Genomic DNA, 21,256 nt, shown 5'->3' on the forward strand with positions numbered 1-21,256 from the left:
AGGGCGCCTTAGCCACTGGGCCACCTGTGGGGCTCACTGCTGGTGACTTTACAGCTTGGGAAATTCAGTGCCACACAGGAGAGCAGACTGAGTCAGCCATGGGGGCTGGGACTTGGGGATGGGCAGGACTTCAGCCTTGCAGGGTGGCTGAAGGGTGGGCTGGGCTGGGAGGCTGTGCTACCATGGGCCCTGGCTCCACCAGCTACACACACACACACACACACACACACACACACACACACCCCTTGTGTGCTTACTGCCCCTGCCTCGGCGCTGCCAGCTTGCCCTGGCATCTGCCCGCTGGACTCTTCTAAAGGGGTTCCTTCCACCCTTTGGGTCTAGTTGCCCAGGCCCCAGCGCTGCTCCCCGACTGCAGCTTCGCCCACCCCTGCAATGGACGTCCCAAGCCCCACGGTTGACCCGCGACCCTCGGGGAGGGTTTGCGAGCCTGGTAGGATCCAAGCACAACGACTCCTCGGTCAGCCCGCCTTCGAATAGGAATGGTGCCTCAGATTCCTCCAGGGTTGGGGCGGGCAGGTTGATGGAGGCCCCGCCCCCAGCCCGCCCCCGGCCCGGGGTGCGAATCCGGTGCGGGCGAGCGGCGGGAGATGCTGGAGGTTCGCGAGCCCAGGCGGCTGCAGCTGGCGCCGCGTCTGCCCCGCGTGCCCGGAGCGGATCCTGCCGGCCGCCCCCGGAGCCCTCGGCACCCCGCTCAACCCGCGGTCGCTTCCTCGCAGTAACAGGCCGACGCTGCAGGTGCGGGGCGGGCGGGGCGCGGGGTGACCCCAAAACGCACGTTGTGAGGGTTCTGAGGGACTGGGTCTCTGGCTCCTCGAGGGTTTGGGGATCCCCCACCCCCGCGGGGGCTGAGTACGAAGACTGCAGGTCCCCCTGTCGGCGTGCGGGGTTGGGCAAAGTTCCCGGGGTCCGGGGGTCCCGGGGGCAGCCTCCGAGCCTCCAGTGCAGACCCGTTTCCCTCCCTGCACGACCCCTGTATTTTCCTCTGGGCTTCTAATTGTGAAAATATCGACCCTCGAACATCCGTGGTACCTGCCAGGTGTGGGGGCCTGGGATCGAGGGTCCCTCTGGCTCCCCAGCCGCCTCCAGCCCCCCCCCCCCCACGGGCCCCGGGCCCCCTCCCTCCCCTAAGCAGTCACTCATTTCCATGACAACGAAGAGTTCTTCTGGGCGACAACCTGAAGGGGGCTGGGCGGGGCTGCTGCGTGGTGGGGGGAGGAGGTTCCTAGCCCCCCCACCCCCACCCCGGGGGACACCAGAAGCCCTCATCCGAGACCCAGGCTTCAACCTAAAACCGCGCGGTGGGGTGGGGGTGGGGGTGCACATGTCTGCAGGGAGGTGCAGGGCTGGGTGCTCACACGTGTGCCTTCCGCATGTGTGTCGCTGTGCCCGCGGGGGCGAGTCAGCAGCACTGGGGAAGGGGTCAGGGTGGCAGCACCGGGGGGGAAGAGGGTCTGTGGCTGGGGCAGTGGGTGGTCAGGAGGGAGTTTCCACTTCTTTAGTCCTTAGTGACCGACACAGACCCCACGCTCTACCCCTATCATACTGCCTAGCTGCTTTTGTGGGCTCCATCCCCTCCCCCACACACACCCCAGGCAGAGCCTTCTGCACAAGATTCTCCCAGAGAGCAGGGTTCTCTAGCCCTCACTGAAAGCTCAGTCCAGACAATTGAGCCTCTGCCTGCCCAGCCTCTGCCTGCCCCAGGCTCAGTCTGTGAGCCCCCAGGAGCACCTGCAGAGACTTCGTACACACACACACACACACACACACACACACACACACCTCCTAGATTCCTGCCAGCTTTAGCCACCTGCTGGGTCCTTTCCCCCCAAGTGGTAGATCGATGTCTGCCCTCAGTTCCAGACTGGGCCCTGGATAGGTGGGTAGGGGCACCATTTGGTATGGACCCTCAGGTACCACTGACTGATTCCCCATTCTTCTGCCACTTCTCTCCAGGCCATGTCTGGCGGCCACTCACTAGCAGGTGGGCAGTCCTTGTTCTGGGAGAAAACCATAGGGTCCACACTCTCTCTCTGGGGAAACTGAGGCATGGGGGACTATGCGCAGCTGTTTTCCTATGTCTGGGCTGCTTGAGGTGCTGTTCTGGCAGGATCTACTGTCAGGGAGGGGGACAGTGGTGATAGGTGACTGAGCCGTAAAAAAAGCGCTCTGGGGGCCCAGACATGGAAAAGACAGCAGGTGAGGTGGAAGTATAAGTGAGAGTCTCGGCAGAGTTAGGCTGGCTGAGAGCAGGGGCTGAAAGGGCCGCGTCTGGGTCTCCACGCTCCCTCTCTGTCCCCACACTTTTGCCTTATCTTCTTACTTCAGCTCCACAGTGACAGGGGTGGGGGAGGGGGGAAACTGTTTTGAGGGGACTGTACAGTTGGCCTCCCACCCAAGTCTAGTGCATGTGTGAGGGGCATAAGAGAGCTCAGTCTCGGGAGTCGGGCGGTAGCACAGCGGGTTAAGCGCAGGTGACGCGAAGCGCAGGGACCAGTGTAAGGATCCCGGTTCAAGCCCCTGGATCCCCACCTGCAGGGGAGTCGCTTCACAGGCAGTGAAGCAGGTCTGCAGGCGTCTATCTTTCTCTCCCCCTCTCTGTCTTCTCCTCCTCTTTCCATTTCTCCCTGTCCTATCCTACAACGACGACATTAACAATAACTACAACAACAAGACAACAAGGGCAAAAAGGGGAAAATAAATAATAAATTTAAAAAGTTAAGAGAGAGAGAGAGAGAGAGAGAGCTCAGTCTCTATGGTCCAGGCAGCAGGTATCCGGAAAACATGGCCTTGGAAGCCGAGGGCTCTCCTGGTGCCACATTAGAAGCCCATGTGCACCTTCAGTGACGGTGCGCCTGCAGCGTCTTTGCTCCCCTTCCATTCAGGCTCTCTTGTCTCCTTTCTCTGTCTCTCTCTCTCTTCCGTCTCTCTCTCTTTCATTTTTTAAATTTATGACATATGAGAGAAAGCAAGAAGGCTTCACATGAGGCAAATGGGAGAAAGACAAACCAGAATACTGTTCTGCTAGATGCAGTGCTGGGTGTCAGACAGGAATCTCCGGCATGCAAGTCTGATGCTCTGCCAGCTGAGCTATCTCCCCAGCCACATTCATCTTTTCTAAAGTTGCTCAGTTCTTTGATCATGGCCGGGATCCCCATATCCGAGCCAGAGGCTGAGAGATTCTTGGGTAAGGGGTTTGGCCTCTACCTGTCCCTTCCCCCTCCTGTTGTCTGCTATCTCCATAGCAACCCTTTACTCTAAAGCCTTTACCCTCCTCCATCCACAGGGGAGCAGTGGATTTTCCTTCAGGGGTCCAAACTTGGTACCCCAGGTGCCTGGGAAGAGCCATTTGGGTCTGCCTGCAAGTTCTGGAGACAGAACTGATCTGGACTCCCTTCCCTGTGCTGCAGACACACCTACCACCCCAGGCCCCAGTGTAGACCAGACCATCCACGGCAGGAGCAGTTAGTTCCTGCAGCTGTTGGGTTTATGGCTAGAACCTCTGCCTTCTGCTCAGACCCTTAGATTGAGGTTTCTGTCACTCTGCCTACCCTGCCACCCCCACTCATCCCTCCAGTGAGACTTTAGCTAAGGACCAGGCAGTCTGTGGTCTAAGCATGCCTGTTGTAGAAAGAAACCTAGCCCCAGTCCCTGAGTGAGAACCAGGGAAGGGGAGGAGTGCCACAGGCTGGTGTTCACAGCTGCCACTAAATTGGGAGGTGTTGCCCACAGTTGTTGGGAGGCAGCTGGAAGCCTCCTGGGCTCCTCCAGGCAGGCCTCCCTATATTCACTGCAAATTTGCAGAGGCCCAGGGCAGTAAAACTCCTGTATATGGGAGCTACAAAAGCTGTGGCCTAAAGCAGGCTGATGCCAGTGGAAGATACGTCAGGACTCTAATGTGGGGCCTCTGGACTGTGTCCCACTGTAGCTTGCCCTGAATCACATCTGGCCAAGGCTGCAGCAGAGCCCCCTGGGGGCCTTCTATTACCAGGTGCCAACGGGCAGAGCCTCCCTCGGGTTGTCTGCAGCTCCGTTGCCCAAGCCCAGGGGTTCAGACCTGAGAAATAGACAGTAACTGTGAAGCTTGACTGGCCTCAGGCTCCCTTCCAGTCTCCTGGAGGGCAGTGGGAATGGCAAGCTTAGCATTTCTCCCAGAGCCCTTCAGACAGCCCCCATGTGCATACCAGTTTCTTGCAGTGATTAGGAATTTTTTTTTCTTACCCAGAGCTCTGTTCAGCTGTGGTTTATGGTGGTGCAGGGGATTGAACCTGGGACTTTGGAGCTTCAGGGATGAGAGTCTGTTGCATAACCGTTATGCTACCTACCCTCCGCCCAGAGGGTTTGTTTCTCCAGAGATTAGGAATCCTGTCTCTGGAGAAACGAACCACGGTGGGGCACCTGTGTCCGCCCATGTCCCAGTGTGGACTGTAGGCCTGAGTGGACTTGTTTGGGGCTTGTTTGAGAATGAGAAGTGCCCACCCTTTCCTGCCTGGCCTCCCACATCCTTGAGTCTGCCCCTCAGCTATGGCGCTAGGGCCCCCTTGTTACGCAGCAGGCTCCAGGGACGTGGTGCACATACTGTACAGAATCCGAGGCAGCAGATGGTACAAGGGGTGAGGGTGGAGGAGCCAGAGGCACTACGGAAGCACAGCCTCCCTCCCCTCCTGTCTCTGCCCTGGGACCATGGCAGTGAGTGAGGGCGCTAGTTAGACTGGTGAGGAGAAGCAGTGCCTGGCTGAGATCATGGCAGCCAGGGTAGGGCAAGGATGACCCGCCTGTCCCAGCTGTCGCTCTGAGGGGTCAGGACGTGGCTCTAGGCTTGGTGGGACTATGAGCAGAGGCCCAGACCCCACCAGCAGCCTGCGTGCCTGGGGGCAGGGGCGCGAGTGCATGCGTGTGAGTGTGTGTGCATGGCTGTGGCTGGAAGCTGGGCTGATATCAGGGACAGGCATATACAAGGCCACCCACGCCACACAGCCAAGCAGAGAGCTGTCAGACGGGGTGGGGGAGGTGGAGAGCTGAGCTCGGGGAAGGGCCATTTTGAGTCTGGCCTTGGTGCATCGGTATTGTTTTAGTCAGTCCGTGACACAACCTTAAAATGTCAGAAATCACAATAAGAGAGGAGATGCAGCCTGGCACTGGGTGCCTGGCTCGTGTAGCCACTGCCCCACAGGGAGGCCAGGCTGGGCAGCTCCCTCACCAGTGCCCACACTTCCTGCCACTGAGTGGACAGAGTGGAGCTGGCGAGTCACCTGTTGTTGGGTGTTTAGGTAGTTGCGGATTTTTTTCTTTAATGTTATAAATAACTCTGCTGTGACAAATAGGATGCTGATGGCAGGCTTTCGGGGGAGGGTATTTCTGCCAGAGGGAACAATGCAGGAAAGCAACAGAGTGGGGGACACAGGATCCTCACAGCCCTCTTTGGGGACCTGAGGGCTGAGCTACCGCCCCCTCCACCCGGTCCACAGCCCTTAGATTGTGCCCTGGACAGGAAATCGCTGCACGTTAGTGCCAGGCTGGCGTCGCCCCCTCCCCCCTATTGTTAGGGGATAGAGATGGGTGACCAGCAGTGGTGGGTGGCTGTGCCTCTGCTGTCAGCTGTGAGAGTGGGATTCCAGCCACATGCTGCTCCCCGGCAGACGCCGGAACAGGGCTGTGACCATGGTGGCAAAAAAACAGCCAGTCAGGGAGGATCTTCAAAGCTTCTGTTTGCCTCTGCAGTGCCTTGAAACAAGATGGCTTAAGCCCTGGCTTAAATCATGCGGACAAAATGCATTTGCATTCCCTGAGCCCAAATAACCTAGATGACAGAATGATGGCAGTTGTTCCCTAATGCTGAGGGAGAATTCCAGGACTGTGGCCCCTGGGAAGTATGTGGCTTCTGCTGGGGTGGAATCCAGCTGGTCTTGGGAGTTGGTGGGCTCTGGCCCTGACCATGGCCTGGAAGAGTCCCTAGGACTCAGCTGCCTGCGCTGGAGCGCCTTCCTTCTCCTCTGCCCTGCCACTAGCAGAGACTCCAGGTACAGAGTGTCTAGGTAGCCAGGCTGCAGCATAGTGAGTCCTCAGCGCTAGCAGAGGCAGAGTAGCATGGCTGCAGTCTCAGGGCCGAAGTCCTAGCCACATGTCGGTGAGACGACTCACGAGGATGGTGCGTGACCCCGGCTGGAGTCCGGCCCCCGCCGCATTCATGGAAGGCAGCTTTGGCGCTCTCTCTCACTTATTTTCTCTGCCTCTCTGCCTTCTCTGTCTTTCTTTTAAAGAAGAACAAAGAAAGGAAAGAAAAGAACTGACCAGGCAGGACGGAGGCAGACTTCGGGTTAAGTCCACAGCGGTCCAGACACTATCAAACTCCTTTCCCACAGTTTACCCCTGGAGACGGGATGTGGGTGCCCTTTTCTTTGGGGATTAGATCCACTGCCACAGGTGAGAACTAGGCTTGCAGGGTTACAGACCAGTGGGACACTGTGCCCCGGGTGCCACCGTGACTGGGGGCACTGCAGTCAGCTGCGTGTGGTCACCGTTGTGCCTGGAATACTCCCTCCTGGCCAGGGTCCTTCCCCGGGACCTGAGTGCCCAGATCTCTTACAGTCCCCTGGCATGAGGCACTAGGCGGACTTGTCTGGCTTTTATTTCTGGACCATTATTCCTGCCTGTTTCTTGGCAAATCCTTCCCTTCTAAAACCAACCCTAATGCCAATTCTTTCTCAAAGATTTTCCTTGCTGATTAACCCCGTGAGTGGAGATTTCTCACTCTGAAAAGTTTCCCAAGCACTGTACCTAGCAGTAGCTTAGTGAAAATTCTACCAGAAAGTAAACAAAAACTAGAAGTCTGCCCTTCCAATACTGATTTCTTTGCCCCAGAGAGAACTCTTATTTTCTTTCCTTTAAAAAAAAATTTTATTATTGACATGGGGGGGTGGGGATTGAGAGAACCAGAGTATTACTCTGGCATATGTGTTGTCAAGGACCCATCTAGGGACCTTGTTCTTTGTTTTATTTTACTTTTTACTTTTTATTATTTGTCTTGTTTTGTTTTTTTCCAGAGCACTGCTTGGCTTTGGCTTATGATAGTACTGGGGGTTGAACCAGGCAACTCAGAGCCTCAGGAGTGAAAATCATTTGCATAACCATTATACTGCTGCCCCAGCCCTGGGTCCTCACTTTTGAGAGTCTAATGTTTTATCCACAGCATCACCTCCTGTGCAGTAAGAACTCTTTTCTTATTTCAGAAATGAGTTTGTGGACCAAATAAGGTAGCTCACCTGCTGAGGTGCCTGCTTTATCATGAATATGACCTGGGTTTGAGCCCAGCCCCTCTGCTCTGGGGGGACAGTCAGTGCTGTGGTCTTTCCTCTCTCCCTCCATCTCTTTCTGTCTGAAAAAGTCGGTTTAGAGTGTTGAAGCCTCAGGAGTGACAAAATGCAAACAGAAATAACAAAAACAAACAAACAAAACCAAACCAGAAATAGCAGTCTGCCTCAGGAGGTTGCATGGCTGGTGAGCATGATCTCAACTTTGGTCCCTGGCCACCACGTACGCCAGAGTGATGCTCTGGTTCTCTCATTAATTAAAAGCAAAAACAAACGCAGAGGGTTGGGAAATGGTTCACCCAGGGGGGCCGGGCAGTGTTCCATGTACATAGTACACATGAAGCACAAGAATCCGGGTTCGAGCCCCCGACTCCGCACCTGTAGGGGGAATGCTCCACCGCAGGGAAGCAGGTCTGCAGGTGTCCATCTTGCTCTCTCCCTCTCTATCTCCTCCTCCTCTCCTCTCTCAATTTCTCTCTGTCCTATCTAATAAAATGGAAAAAAATGTCCACCAGGAGCAGTGGATTCATACTGTAGGCACCAAGCCCCAGCAATAACAATAACCCTAGAGGCAAAAAAAAAAAATGAAATGGTTCACCCAGTAGAGGACACTCTTCACCTTGCCTGATAAAAGGAGACAGATGGTGTATTACACCAAAGCAAAGGACTCTAGGGAAGGGGCAGGTAGAGAGGGCTTTGACGTCCTAGTGCATAATGATGGAAAAGGACCGAGGCTGGGGTGAGAGTGTTCTGCAAACAGCTACCCTAGGGGGGTGAGAAACTGTGCCCATGTGCTGACAGCTGCTATAGACCATTAGCCCCCCACCATGAGATGATTTAAAAAATAGATAAAGGCAGTGGAAGGGTAAATAAAAGGCAGGGAAACAGAGCTAGAGCTAGAGCTAGCTAGAAAGATAGATAGATAGATAGATAGATAGATAGATAGATAGATAGATAGAAAGAGCCACCATGGTATCTCCATGTGGCATCTTTGGATTCAAACCTGGATCTCAAGCATGACAAAGCAGACATCCTTTGAAGTAAGTTATCTCGCCAGCTTTATTTATTTATTTATTGCCTCCAGGGTGATCGCTGGGGCCTGGTGCCTGCACTACAAATCCACTGCTCCTGGAAGCTATTTTTCCCATTTTGTTGTCCTTGTTGTTGGGCTTATTGTAGTTGTTATTGTTGTCATAGCTGTTGTTGTTGTTGGATAGGACAGAGAGAAATGGAGAGAGGAAGGGAAGACAGGGAAGAGAAAGACACCTGCAGACCTGCTTCGCTGCTTGCGAGGGCGCGCAGATAGGGAACTGGGGCTCGAATTGGGATCCTTAGGCCTATCCTTGCGCTTTCTGCCATGTGCGCTTAACCCGCTGGGCTACGGCCCAGCTCCCTATTTATTTTTATGAGAGACAGAGGATGAGAAAGAGACCAGAGCATTTCTCATTTCTGGCTTATGGAATGCCAGGAATTGAACCTGAGGCCTCAGGCACGTAAGTCTTGTGCTCTAATGTTGTTCTATTGCCCTGTCCTTTATTTTTTAAGATTTATTTATTTACAAGGAAGAGTAGGAGATAGAATCAGAACATTACTCTGGCATGTGTGGTGCTGGGATCTAACTTGGGACCTCATGCTTCAGAGTTCTGACACTTGATCCACCATGCCACCTCCCAGGCTGCACTATTGTGTATTATTTTTTTTCTATCATTTCTTTTTTTTTTTAATTTTTAAAAACATTTTTATATATTTTCCCTTTTGTTGCTTTTGTTGTTTTTTATTGTTGTTGTTATTGATGTCATCATTGTTAGGACAGAGAGAAATGGAGAGAGGAGGGGAAGACAGAGGGGGAGAGAAAGACAGACACCTGCAGACCTGCTTCACCACCTGTGAAGTGACCCCCCCCTGCATGTTCGAGCTGGGGGCTCGAACCGGGATCCTTACCCAGGTCGTTGTGCTTTGTGCCACCTGCGCTTAACCCACTGCGCTACCGCCCAATCCCCCATTTCTTTTTTAAGGTAATGCCTGAGATAACACCAGTCATGGGCCAACTTCTTTGCTGTTTTTATTCTGGATATAGAGAAAGAGAAAAGAGACTGGGGAGACACTGTAGTGCCACTCCGTCATTCATGGAGCCTCTGTCCTCTGTTTCACTGGTGCTCCAAGTATTGCTGGTTCTCAAACCCAGGGTCTCACACTCTTCTGGGTGAAATATCTCCTTGCTCTTAGTTATTTATTTTTACATTTCATTTGTTTATTTATTTACTCGTACTGTCACAAGGGTTATGGCTGGGGCTCGGTTCTGTACTACAAACCTATCCAGCAGTCATCTTTTCCCTTTAATATTTTGCTAAAGATAGAGGGAAATTGAGAGAGAAAAGAAGACAAGGAGAGAAAGAAAAAGACACACCTACAGTCCTGCACCATGCTCGTAAAGCTTCCTGCCTTGCTGGTGAGGACCAGGGGGTCCTTGTGCATGGTAATGTGTGTGTCTACCAAGTATGCCACTGCCCAGCCTATTCTTCTTTATTTATTTTTCCTTTTCTTTCTTTATCTCTCTCTTTCTTTCTTTCTTTCTTTTTAAATTTTTTTAAAACCAAAGCACTGTTCAACTCTGACTGATGGTGGTGTGGGGAATTGAGCCTGGAACTTTGGAGCCTCAGACATGAGAATCTCTTTGCATAACCATTATGCTGTCTACCCTCTTCCCACTCTTATTTATTTTAAAAAGAGTTTTCTTTATTGAGGAGGGGGCTGAGAGATAGCTTACCTGATAGAGTGCACACTTTACTGTGCACAAGGACCAGGAATCAAGCAACTGGTTACCTACCCCATGGGAACCCCTGAAGGGGGGAGCTTCACAAAGAGTGGAGCAGTGCCGGGGTAGTCTTATCTCTGCATGTTTCTTCTTCTCTAGCTCTATCTCCCTCTCTTTTTAAAAAAAGGGGGGGGGCAAGAGGAGGGGGATAAAGTGTTGAATCCTCAAATTTGAGGTCTTGAATTTGATCCCTGGCAATGCATGTGCCAGAGTGATGGTCTTCTGTTCCTTCTCTCTCTCTCTCTCTCAAGTGATGGTCTTTTGTTTTCTGTCTCTCTCTCTCATTAAATAGAAACGAGTCTGACAGGAATGGAGGAATTGTGCAGTTGTAATGAATATGAAAAAAAGGTTTATGAACTTAGGAAATAGCATAATGATTCTGCAAAAGACTTTCATGCCTAATGCTACAGGGTACCAGGTTCAATTCCCAGCACCACTATAAACCAAAAACTGAGTAGTGTTCTGGTTTCTTTTTGTATCTTTTTCTTTCTTTCTTTCTTTCTTTTTTTTCTTTCTTTCCTTCTTTCTTTCTTTCTTTCTTTTTTCCAGAGCACTGGCTCAGCTCTGGCTTATGGTGATGCAGGGGATTGAACCTGGGACTTTTTGAGCCTCAGGTATGGGAATCTGTCTGCATAACGATTATGCTATCTCCACTGACCAATCTCTCACTTTCTTTAAAAAATAAATAAATAGCCTATGTTCAGCGGGGAAGCAATTACAGAAGCCAGGCCTTCCACCTTCTGCACCCCACAATGACCCTGGGTCCATACTCCCAGAGGGATAAAGAATAGGAAAGCTATCAGGGGAGGGGATGAGATATGGAGTTCTGGTGGTGGGAATTGTGTGGAGTTGTACCCCCTTATCTTATGTTTTTTGTCAGTGTTTCCTTTATTTATTTATTTTTATTTTTATTTTTATTTTTTTGCCTCCAGGGTTATTGCTGGGGCTCAATGCCTGCACCATGAATCCACTGCTCCTGGAGGCCATTTTTTTCCACTTTTGTTGCCCTTGTTGTTGTAGCCTTGTTGTGGTTATTATTGTTGTTGTTAATGTCATTAGTTGTTGGATAGGACAGAGAGAAATGGAGAGAGGAGGGGAAGACAGAGAGGGGGAGAGAAAAAGACACCTACAGACCTGCTTCACCACCTGTGAAGCGACTCCCCTGCAGGTGGGGAGCCGGGGGCTCGAACCGGGATCCTTCCACTGGTCCTTGCACTTTGCACCACGTGCGCTTAACCTGCTGCGCTACCGCCTGATCCCCCAGTGTTTCCTTTTTATAAATAAAACTTAAAAAAGAAACATAATTGTTGTTTTCGACGGGTTATGTTGTTTTCGCCAGGTTAGCTTCACCGGCGGGTAACAGACGACCAGGGACTCATAGTTGAGCTGTAGGCAGTATCTCTTTATTCATGCAGGACGCAGCACAATCTAAGACGAGCTAAGCTAAACTCAAGGTAAAGTACAGTACTCTAAAACTCACAATGCTGTCTTTATATATACTTCCCAAGTAGGGTAGAAACAGGGTGTGACATAGAGAGGGTGGAGAGAAAAGTGACTGGTGACAATCAGAGTGTGACAAGGAGAGGATCAGGGTGTGACAAGGAGGGGGGTGGAGCAAAAACATATCATGAAACAGTGGGGATTGAACCAATGCCCTGGAGGGAGGTGCTTGTTAACAGCGGTTATATAAATAGAATGAAGTGGTTATGTAAATAGAATAGGGTTAAGCAGGGGGGATTTAAACCAAATGAAACAGAAGGGGTCTCATGCATACCAACACATAATCAGCATTTGCAAAAAAAATTACCTAAATCAAATAAATATTAAAAAATTATATTATAAAAAAGAAAAAAATAGGGAGTCAGGCTGTAGCGCAGCGGGTTAAGCGCAGGTGGCGCAAAGCACAAGGACAGGCATAAGGATCCTGGTTCAAACCCCGGCTCCCCACCTGCAGGGGAGTCGCTTCACAATCGGTGAAGCAGGTCTGCAGGTGTGTATCTTCTCTTCCCCTCCCTGTCTTCCCCTCCTCTCTCCATTTCTCTCTGTCCTATCCAACAACGATTCCAACAATAAAAAAACTAGGGCAACAAAAGGGAATGAATAAATAAATAAATAAAAATTAAAAAAAAAAAGAAGGGAGGTGGGCGGTAGCACAGCAGGTTAAGTGCACATGGTGTCAAGCGCAAGAACAGGGTAAGGATACTGGTTGGATCCCCCGGCTCCCCACCTGCAGGAGGGGTGTCGCTTCACAGGCGGTGAAGCAGGTCTGCAGGTGTCTTTCTCTCCCCCCTCTATCTTCCCCTCCTTTCCCCATTTCTCTCTGTCTTATCCAACAACAATCAACAACAGCAATAACAACAATAACAATAACTAGGGCAACAAAATGGAAAAAATGGCTTCCAGGAGCAGTGGATTCGCGGTGCAGGCACTGAGCTCCAGTGATAATCCTGAAGGCAAAGAAAAAGATTTAGTAGCCTAGGAAACGGTGCAGCAGATAAAGTATTGGACTCTTTTTTTTTTTTTCCTCCAGGGTTATCATTGGGGCTCAGTGCCTGCACTATGAATCCACTGCTCCTGGAGGCTATTTTTTTCTCTTTTGTTGCCCTTGTTGCTTATCGTTGTTGTTACCTTTATTGCTGACGTTGTTGTTGGATAGGACAGAGAGAAATCAAGAGAGGGTGGGAAGACAGAGAGGGGGAGAGAAAGATAGACACCTGCAGACCTGCTTCACCGCTTGTGAAGTGACTCCTCTGCAGGTGGGGAGCCAGGGTGCTCGAACAGGTATCCTTACACTGGTCCTTGTGCTTTGCACCACGTGCACTTAACCCGCTGCACTACCGCCCGGCCCCAAGTATTGGACTCTTAAGCATGAGGTCCTGAGTTCAATAACCAGCACTGCATGTGCCAGAGTGATGCTCTGGTTCTCTCTCTCTCTCTCCCTCTCATGTTAATAAAAAAAAATTGTTTATTTGATGAGATGATCATCTTTATTTTGATAACCATCAAAGATTCTTCGGTATGGATGGTCATAATTATTATTAGTACTTTTTAAATTCACCTTGTTCTTATTCTTTTTTTAAAATTTATTTATTTTCTATTTCGTTGCCCTTGTCATAGTTATTATTGTTGTTATTGATTTCATCATTGTTAGATAGGACAGAGAGAAATGGAGAGAAGATGGGAAGACAGAGAGGGAGAGAGAAAGATAGACACCTACAGACCTGCTTCACTGCCTGTGAAGGGACGCCAGGTGGGGAGCCAGGGCCTCTAACCGGGATCCTTACGCGGGTCCTTGCGATTAGCGCTACGTGCGCTTAACTCTGCGCTACCGCTGGACTCCTGGTTATAATTATTATTAACATTTTCATCATAAATTATAATAAAAATCTAACAATGTGTTCAAAACTTGTATGTTAAAAATTATGAGAAAATAAACACTTGTGAAACTACCTCATGAATTCAGAAACAGGATCCCCAGAGAGTCCCATTTGTCCTGACTCGATCACAACCCCTTTCTTTCTGTTGGAAGGACTCATGGTGCTTATTGCATTGCTATTCTTTATAGTTTTACCAGTGTTTGTAGCTTCAAACAGTACAGCTTAGTTCTGTCTGTTTTGAACTCTGTATCAATGGGCTCATAGTACATGTATTCTTTTGTGTCTCTGTCACTCGGCACTGTTTGGGAGAGTTGTCATGCGGTTGGGTATAGTCGTAGCTGCTTCATTCCCACTGCTGTGTCATGTTTCATTACATGACTACACTACAGTCAAGGCAATTGTTGTTAAGATATTTGGGGTGTTCTTAACTTTTGGTGATTATGAATATAGTCACTATAAGTATTCTTTTTTTTTTTTTTCCTCCTCCAGGGTTATTGCTGGGCTCGGTGCCTGCACCATGAATCCACTGCTCCTGGAGGCCATTTTCCCCCCCTTTTTGTTGCCCTTGTTGTAGCTTCGTTGTGGTTATTATTATTGCCCTTGTTGACGCAATTCGTTGTTGGATAGGACAGAGAGAAATGGAGAGAGGAGGGGAAGACAGAGAAGGGGAGAGAAAGACAGACACCTGCAGACCTGCTTCACCGCCAGTGAAGCGACTCCCCTGCAGGTGGGGAGCCGAGGGCTCGAACCGGGATCCTTAGGCCGGTCCCTGCGCTTTGCGCCACCTGCGCTTAACCCACTGCGCCACCACCCGACCCCCCACTATAAGTATTCTTATACGAATGTCCTGTTGCACAAATGTAACATATTTCTGGACTGGGGAGACCATGATGATTCTGCAAAAGACTTTGTGCCTGAGACTCCAACATCCCAGGTTCAATCCCTAGCACTGCCATAAACCAGAGGTGAGCAGCGGTCTAGTTGAAACAAAAACAAAATGTATGTACTTCTGTAGGGCGTATATTTGACAGTGCAATGACTGCTTCATAGGGGATGTTTGACTTTAGAAGTCTTAGCAATCTATTTCCAAAGAAGACACTCGTGGATTGGGGAGATAGCATTATAGTAGCTCTCCAGACTTACATGCCTGAGGCCCTAGAGGTTCAGGTTTCATCCCTGACATCACCATATGCCAGAGCTGAACAATGTTGTTCTCTCTCTCTCTCTCTCTCAAATAAGTAAATAAATCTTTAAAAATAAGAAGAGAATTGCTGGGGCCTGGGAGGTGTCGTAGTGGGTTAAGCGCACATGGTGTGAAGCACAAGGATCTGCATAAGAATCTCGGTTCAAGCCCCGGCTTCCCACCTGCAGGGGGGTCACTTCACAGGCGGTGAAGCAGGTCTGCAGGTGTCTATCTTTCTCTTCCCCTCTCTGTCTTCCCCTCCTCTCTCCATGTCTCTCTGTCCTATCCAACAATAACAACAGCAATAACAAAACAATGATAAACAAGGGCAACAAAAGGAAAAAAATAGCCTCTAGGAGCAGTGGATTTGTAGTGCAAGCACCAAGTCCCAGCGATAACCCTTGAGGCAAAAAAAAAAAAAAAGGGAGTCGGGCGGTAGCGCAAGGACCAGCATAAGGATCCCGGTTCAATCCCCCGGCTCCCCACCTGCAGGGGAGTCGCTTCACAGGTGGTGAAGCAGATCTGCAGGTGTCTGTCTTTCTCTCCCCCTCTCTGTCTTCCCCTCCTCTCTCCATTTCTCTCTGTCCTATCCAACGACAGCATCAATAACAACAACAAAATAACCACAACAATAAAAAACAACAGGGGCAACAAAAGGGAATGAATAAATAAATACTAAAAAGAAAAAAAAGAACAAAAAGAGAATTGCTGTCACCACTTCCTAAATCCTTCATGTTTTTCCCGTGCTTGGCATCCTCAGACTCTTAAGAGGTGTTGATCTGATGGATGGGTAGTTACAGCCCCTTTCATCTGTGAAGTAGTTGAAGTGTGAAGAAATCCTTTGATTTCTTCTTTCCTTCCAGTGCATATAGTGCAAGATTTTCCCCTGATATGTCAGCTGAATACATTTCTCATGAACAGGGACACTTCTAGTTCAGGCAGCTGAATCATTGACGGTCACACAGGGTGTGGTGCTGACCACTCGAGCTCTTCCAGTGCAGCCTCTGCACCTAGTTTGGCCTCTTTTGTGGAGAGAAGTATAGCTAAGTCTGACCCCATCCTGCTCACAGCTCAGACAGAGCCTGGCAATGCCGTTTGGGTGTGTGACGCTGGGTGACAAGAAGAACTATAACCAGCCATCGGAGGTGACTGACAGATATGATTTGGGACAGGTCATCAAGACGTGAGTAGCGGGTCTGCCAGGTCATGAGGGGCGGGCGAGGGCTGGGGGGGAGGAGAACTGTGCGGCCCCCGCCGAGGCTGAGGCTGAGCAGAGCGCCTGTTGGCTGCAGTGAGGAATTCTGTGAGATCTTCCGGGCCAAAGATAAGACAACCGGCAAGCTGCACACCTGTAAGAAGTTTCAGAAGCGGGACGGCCGCAAAGTGCGGAAGGCAGCCAAGAACGAGATAGGCATCCTCAAGATGTGAGTGTAAGGCCTGAGGGTGGAGTGGGGTTGGAGGCAGAGGGAAAGGGGCCTCGAGGGCAGGTGGTCTCAAGCTGGAGAGGCTACTGGTCATTTTGCTCTGGCCCACGATGGTAGCCAGAGCCTCTTCTAAGAGCCTTTGCTATTGGTTCTTCTCTCTGCTGCCAGGGTGAAGCATCCCAACATCCTGCAGCTGGTGGATGTGTTTGTGACCCGCAAGGAGTATTTCATCTTCCTGGAGCTGTGAGTGTGGGCCTGGGCTCCAGGACTCCCCAGGGCTTTTACCTGATGTGCCACCTGCAGTCAGGGAAGGCCTTCTTTCTGGGCCCTTAGGGTCCCAGGTCCCTGTGCCTTGCCCTACCAGCTGCCTGGTGCTCCTGCCCCACCCCCAATCCTGCCCACCCCGGGCTCAGGGGCTGGTGTCCCTCAGGGCCACGGGGAGGGAGGTGTTTGACTGGATCCTGGACCAGGGCTACTACTCGGAGCGCGACACGAGCAACGTGGTGCGGCAGGTCCTAGAGGCCGTGGCCTACCTGCACTCACTCAAGATTGTACACAGGAATCTCAAGGTGAGGTCAGGAATCAGCTCAAAGGGTCAGCCAGCAGCCAGCCTGGGCCTGGCATGGGCAGTACCATGGGGAGGGGCAGGAGGCTTAGTATATGAAGTCTTCATGTAGCTCTTTCTCTGCCATTCCTGGCTGGAGTAGCTGGAGAACCTGGTTTATTATAACCGGCTGAAGAACTCAAAGATTGTCATCAGTGACTTCCACCTGGCCAAGCTAGAGAATGGCCTCATTAAGGAGCCCTGTGGAACCCCAGAGTACCTAGGCAAGCATGGGGTGTGTCAGGGCTAGGGTGGGTGGGGGGGTCAAGCCTTAAGGAGTGGCTCTGGGTAGTGGGAAAGGAAGTTCCCATTCCAGGAGGTGGGTGTGAGTGGGACTAGGACTGGCCAGATCTGAACCTGATGAGCGGCGACACTGTCTGCAGCCCCAGAGGTGGTAGGCCGGCAGCGGTACGGACGTCCTGTGGACTGCTGGGCCATCGGAGTCATCATGTACATTCTGTGAGTGGCTGTGCAAACAAGCTTATGGTCAAGTGGGGTGGGGACCTGTGTCCTTGGCTGTCCTCGGTGACCCTGTCTTTTGACTCCTATGCAGGCTCTCAGGGAACCCTCCTTTCTATGAGGAAGTGGAAGAAGATGACTATGAGAACCATGATAAGAATCTCTTCCGTAAGATCCTAGCTGGCGACTATGAGTTTGACTCTCCATACTGGGATGACATTTCTCAGGCGGGTGAGGAGGTGCCCGGAATGTGGACAGAGCAAAGGGTTGGAGTGGGAGGTCTGCTCAGAACCTGCTTGATGGGACACTGCTCCCACCCCTCAGCATATTAACCCCCTAGACCCTGAGATGGGGGGCACCCATGTCTAGCCTCTCCCTGACATTGTCTCCAGCCAAAGATCTGGTCACCAGACTGATGGAGGTGGAGCAAGACCAGCGGATCACTGCAGAAGAGGCTATTTCCCATGAGTGGTGAGCAGGGCCTGGGGAAGAGGGATCCCATGGCCCCTATCTCCTTCATATCTACCAGCCCCCATCTTTGAGGTCTGGAGGAGATTAGGGGACATCCAGAGTGCATGCCATCCCAGAACAGCTACCTGTCAATCTCTGGATCTTACAAGGGAAGGGTTGGGCAGTCTCCACGAAGGCCCAGACCCCCTCAGGTCCAGACACACTTGCACCCTTTCCAGGATTTCTGGCAATGCTGCTTCTGATAAGAACATCAAGGATGGTGTCTGTGCCCAGATTGAAAAGAACTTTGCCAGGGCTAAGTGGAAGGTAAGCACCCACAGAGGCTGTCTTTCCTGGACCGATCCCGAGTCCTGATCCTTGTGGTGCCACCTTTTTTATTTTGTTTTGTTTTGTTTTGCTTTGCTTGTCTGTTTTTTTCCTGCATCACACCCCTGCTGCCACACAGAGACTTTTTCTCTGGCCTTTAAGTATGGCCATAGCCATGTTGCTATGTAAACAGGTGTGCTGTGCTGCTAGGTTCATGGGCCTGGGTTGGTCAGAGGTAGCCAGGGGCACCATGGAATGGATCCAGCTTCTGCAGATCTTACTCTGAGCCTCTCCTTACTATCCTCCTTTCAGAAAGCTGTCCGAGTGACCACTCTGATGAAACGGCTCCGGGCGCCGGAGCAGGCTAATGCAGCCGCGGCCCAGCCTGCCCCAGCCACAGACACTGCCACCCCTGGGGCTGCAGGTGGGGCCACAGCTGCGAGTGCCACCCCGTCCACGGCAGGTGATGCTGCAAAGAATGATAATGTAGCCCCCGCAGACCGTAGTGCCACCCCAGCCACAGATGGCAGTACCACTCCAGCCACAGATGGGAGCGTCACCCCTGCCACAGATGGGAGCATCACTCCGGCCACTGATGGGAGTGTCACTCCAGCCACTGATAGGAGTGCTACTCCAGCCACCGATGGGAGAGCCACACCAGCTACAGAAGAGGGCACCATACCGGCTGCCAAGGCAGTTGCCACTCCTGAGCCGGCTTTGGCCCAGCCGGACAGCACAGCCCCAGGGAGTGTGACAGGCCAGGCTCCACCCGCTAGTAAAGGGGAAGAGGCTGCTGGCTATGTCCAGGAGTCTCAGAGGGAGGAGGCCAGCTGAGTGGCCAGGCTGATGGGGGGATGGGGAACAGGCAGGAGGTGGAAGAGTGGATGAGGGGATTGATGCCCTCGCTCCACCCACCCTTGCCTCCCAGCTTGGGGCATGCCTGGGGGCCACAGGAGAATGGGCTCATCTCCTGTGTGTATGTACGTGAGTGGTGGGCAGGCCAGAGGCAGGGCCGGCCCCAGCCCCTGCATGGATTCCTCGTGGCTTTTCTGTCTTTTGCTAGCTTCATCAGTTACTGTTCCTTGTGGGATGCTGCTCTAGGGATACTCAGGAGGTCCCTGCTCCCCTTTCCTTTCCCCCTTTTGCCTCATAACCCCCACCCCAGGCAGGCCCTGCAGGTCTCATCCTCCCCCAGGCCCTAAATTTGGGTGGCCTTGCCCTGAGAGCTGGTCCTCCAGCGAGGCCCTGTCAGCGGTCTTAGGCTCCTGCACATGAGGGCATGTGCCTGTGGTGTACCGGTTGCTCTGGGAGGAGGCACAGGCTGCTGTAGACAGTGCAAACATCTGGAGCACTGTGCTTCAAGACAAGACTGGCTACATGACCAGGGGACCCTTCTTGGTAGCTGTGGGAGTCCTCAAAAGTGAAGGAAAAAAGTAGGAGGGTAGAAACTTTCATTTTTGTCCCTGGAAGCCCTTCCCCAGACCCTTGTACTATTTCTTGCCCTCCTGGGTCCTGCAGTGGGTTGTTCTGTGCCCTGAGCTTTATGAGCTCATAAGGGAAAGAAGGAGCGATTAGGTGGCCGTGAGAACTGGGAGAGTGTAGGCCCAGCATTCAGTGCACCAGCTTCGCCAGGTCCTTGCCATGGGCCAGACAGGAGGGCTGATAATCTCCTTGCTCTTCCCAGATGGCCCCCCTCAGGCTTAGTCCACAGGCCTCTCCATCCCAGGGACTCACCACATGGCACTGTCCTATAGTCTGAAACTACAGGGGCAGATTTTCTCCTCTCACGGTTCAACAACTAAAGAGAGAGGAACCCCTTCTATATCTGTGGTCCACTTTCCATTCTGTCAGGGCTTAGAGAGGCTCAGGTGCTTCTGAGCCAGGGCAAGTTGCGTTTGTTGGGATGAAGAAGTGGAATAAGGCTCCTGTTTCCTGATGGAGGTTCCTGGGAAGGTGCCCTTTGTCAGAGCCCACCACAGCCTGGGCAGGCAGCCACACTGGTCCCTTACTCGGCACTCTGGTGGCAATTACTGCCCTTCCTCCTGCATGCCTGTGGGTCTGCTCTGGTGTATGAAGGTCAGTGGGCTGTTTGCCTACTGAACCTGGCAAATAAATGTCACCCTGCCAAAGCCTCTGGCCACTCTCTCTCCTGTGCTTCCTCTTTCTTACTGGGGAGGGGGCCCTGGAAGGCAGTGGGGTGGGGAGTGACTGTGCGCGACGCTATGTGAGTTCCCTGGACTGAGGGTGCAGACCATGTGAAACATAGTGGTTCTCTGATGGTGGTGGAAGGGTCTTCGAGGCTCCAGACATCCATGTGGGTAGTGGGCCTTGTCCTGGGATTGTGCCAAGGAAAAACTTCTTGGCTGCTGTCTTGACATGGTCTGTTGAACAAGGAGCCCTTGTCTTGAGTTTGGCATCGAACTGGAATCCAGCCAGGGTCTTGCCCATGGCTAAAGTGGCCTTCCTTGGGCTAGGAAGAAGGTGCAGAGTGGGCTTCGATAGAGGTTCTAGGTTATCCTAGTGTTGAGCCCTTCCTATGAACAATACCTATGCTTTCCACGGTACCCCCAAAGACTTTCCTCTGATATACTTCAGCTCAAACAGACCTTTATATTATGGTGCTCTGCCTAAGCTTTCCTTTGGAGAGGCAGGAACAATGATAAAAAAAAAGGTAAGTTTGAAAACTGAGGAATATTTCTAGTCCTAATTACACAGGTGAATTCACAAGTGATGCTATTTCTCAGGGAAGACTCCCAAAGTAACTTCTCTGATGTGATTATATATATATATATATATATATATATATATATATATTTAAGGAACAAAGCTGAAAAGTTCCTTAATAATATTTTGTACCCATCTGATTAAGATCATTGGTGCTCAGTGGTGATCAATATCATCTTTTTTCCCTCATGGAATAAATCTAGAACTAGGAAAATGATATATTTTAAGTTTTTCAGAAAGAGGTTTTATTATACTAGGATCCATGTGTGCCTGTTTAGAAAGAAAGGCTTTGTTGGTGATAATCTATGAAACATTTAGGCTTCCCAAATTCTAACCCCACTCCAGTCATGAGACATTGCATTATCCTGGGGGTGGGTGGGGTGGGGGATGGTAAGGACCAAATGTTAAAAACAGGGTACTGGCCCAGTTATCTTCCAACTCAGGATGTGGCATGCCTCGCTCAGAAAAGTCAGGGTAAGCTTAGGGGGTGTCCTGGGTAGTGACCTGTCTCCATCTTTCGAACACTCTTGTTCTATGGGAACTAAGGGCGACCAGTGTGCAAGCG

At 51.3% G+C, this 21,256-nt stretch overlaps 1 protein-coding gene across 1 annotated transcript; it reads left to right on the top strand.

Annotated features, from left to right (window-relative positions):
- Nucleotides 1-598: 598 nt before the first annotated feature.
- Nucleotides 599-20,104, top strand: CAMKV (CaM kinase like vesicle associated). Its single transcript, XM_007527262.3, has 11 exons — nucleotides 599-756; nucleotides 15,774-15,886; nucleotides 15,996-16,127; nucleotides 16,296-16,370; nucleotides 16,558-16,696; nucleotides 16,835-16,955; nucleotides 17,115-17,190; nucleotides 17,285-17,421; nucleotides 17,583-17,661; nucleotides 17,880-17,967; nucleotides 18,280-20,104. Exons 2-11 carry the CDS (start codon nucleotides 15,792-15,794, stop codon nucleotides 18,799-18,801), a joined length of 1,464 nt encoding a protein of 487 aa, XP_007527324.1. The 5' UTR covers nucleotides 599-756; nucleotides 15,774-15,791; the 3' UTR covers nucleotides 18,802-20,104.
- The last annotated feature ends 1,152 nt before the right edge of the window (nucleotides 20,105-21,256 follow it).

Source organism: Erinaceus europaeus, chromosome 12, assembly GCF_950295315.1.
Source record: "Erinaceus europaeus chromosome 12, mEriEur2.1, whole genome shotgun sequence".
In the NCBI taxonomy this organism is placed as follows: domain Eukaryota; kingdom Metazoa; phylum Chordata; class Mammalia; order Eulipotyphla; family Erinaceidae; genus Erinaceus; species Erinaceus europaeus.

What these genes read in the sequence shown, in the direction of transcription:
- CAMKV (XM_007527262.3), top strand. Translation starts at nt 15,792, where the DNA reads ATGCCGTTTGGGTGTGTGACGCTGGGTGACAAGAAGAACTATAACCAG. An exon ending in TGGAACCCCAGAGTACCTAG is followed by an intron (nt 16,956 to 17,114) that starts GCAAGCATGGGG and finishes CACTGTCTGCAG; the next exon opens with CCCCAGAGGTGGTAGGCCGG. An exon ending in GGATGACATTTCTCAGGCGG is followed by an intron (nt 17,422 to 17,582) that starts GTGAGGAGGTGC and finishes CATTGTCTCCAG; the next exon opens with CCAAAGATCTGGTCACCAGA.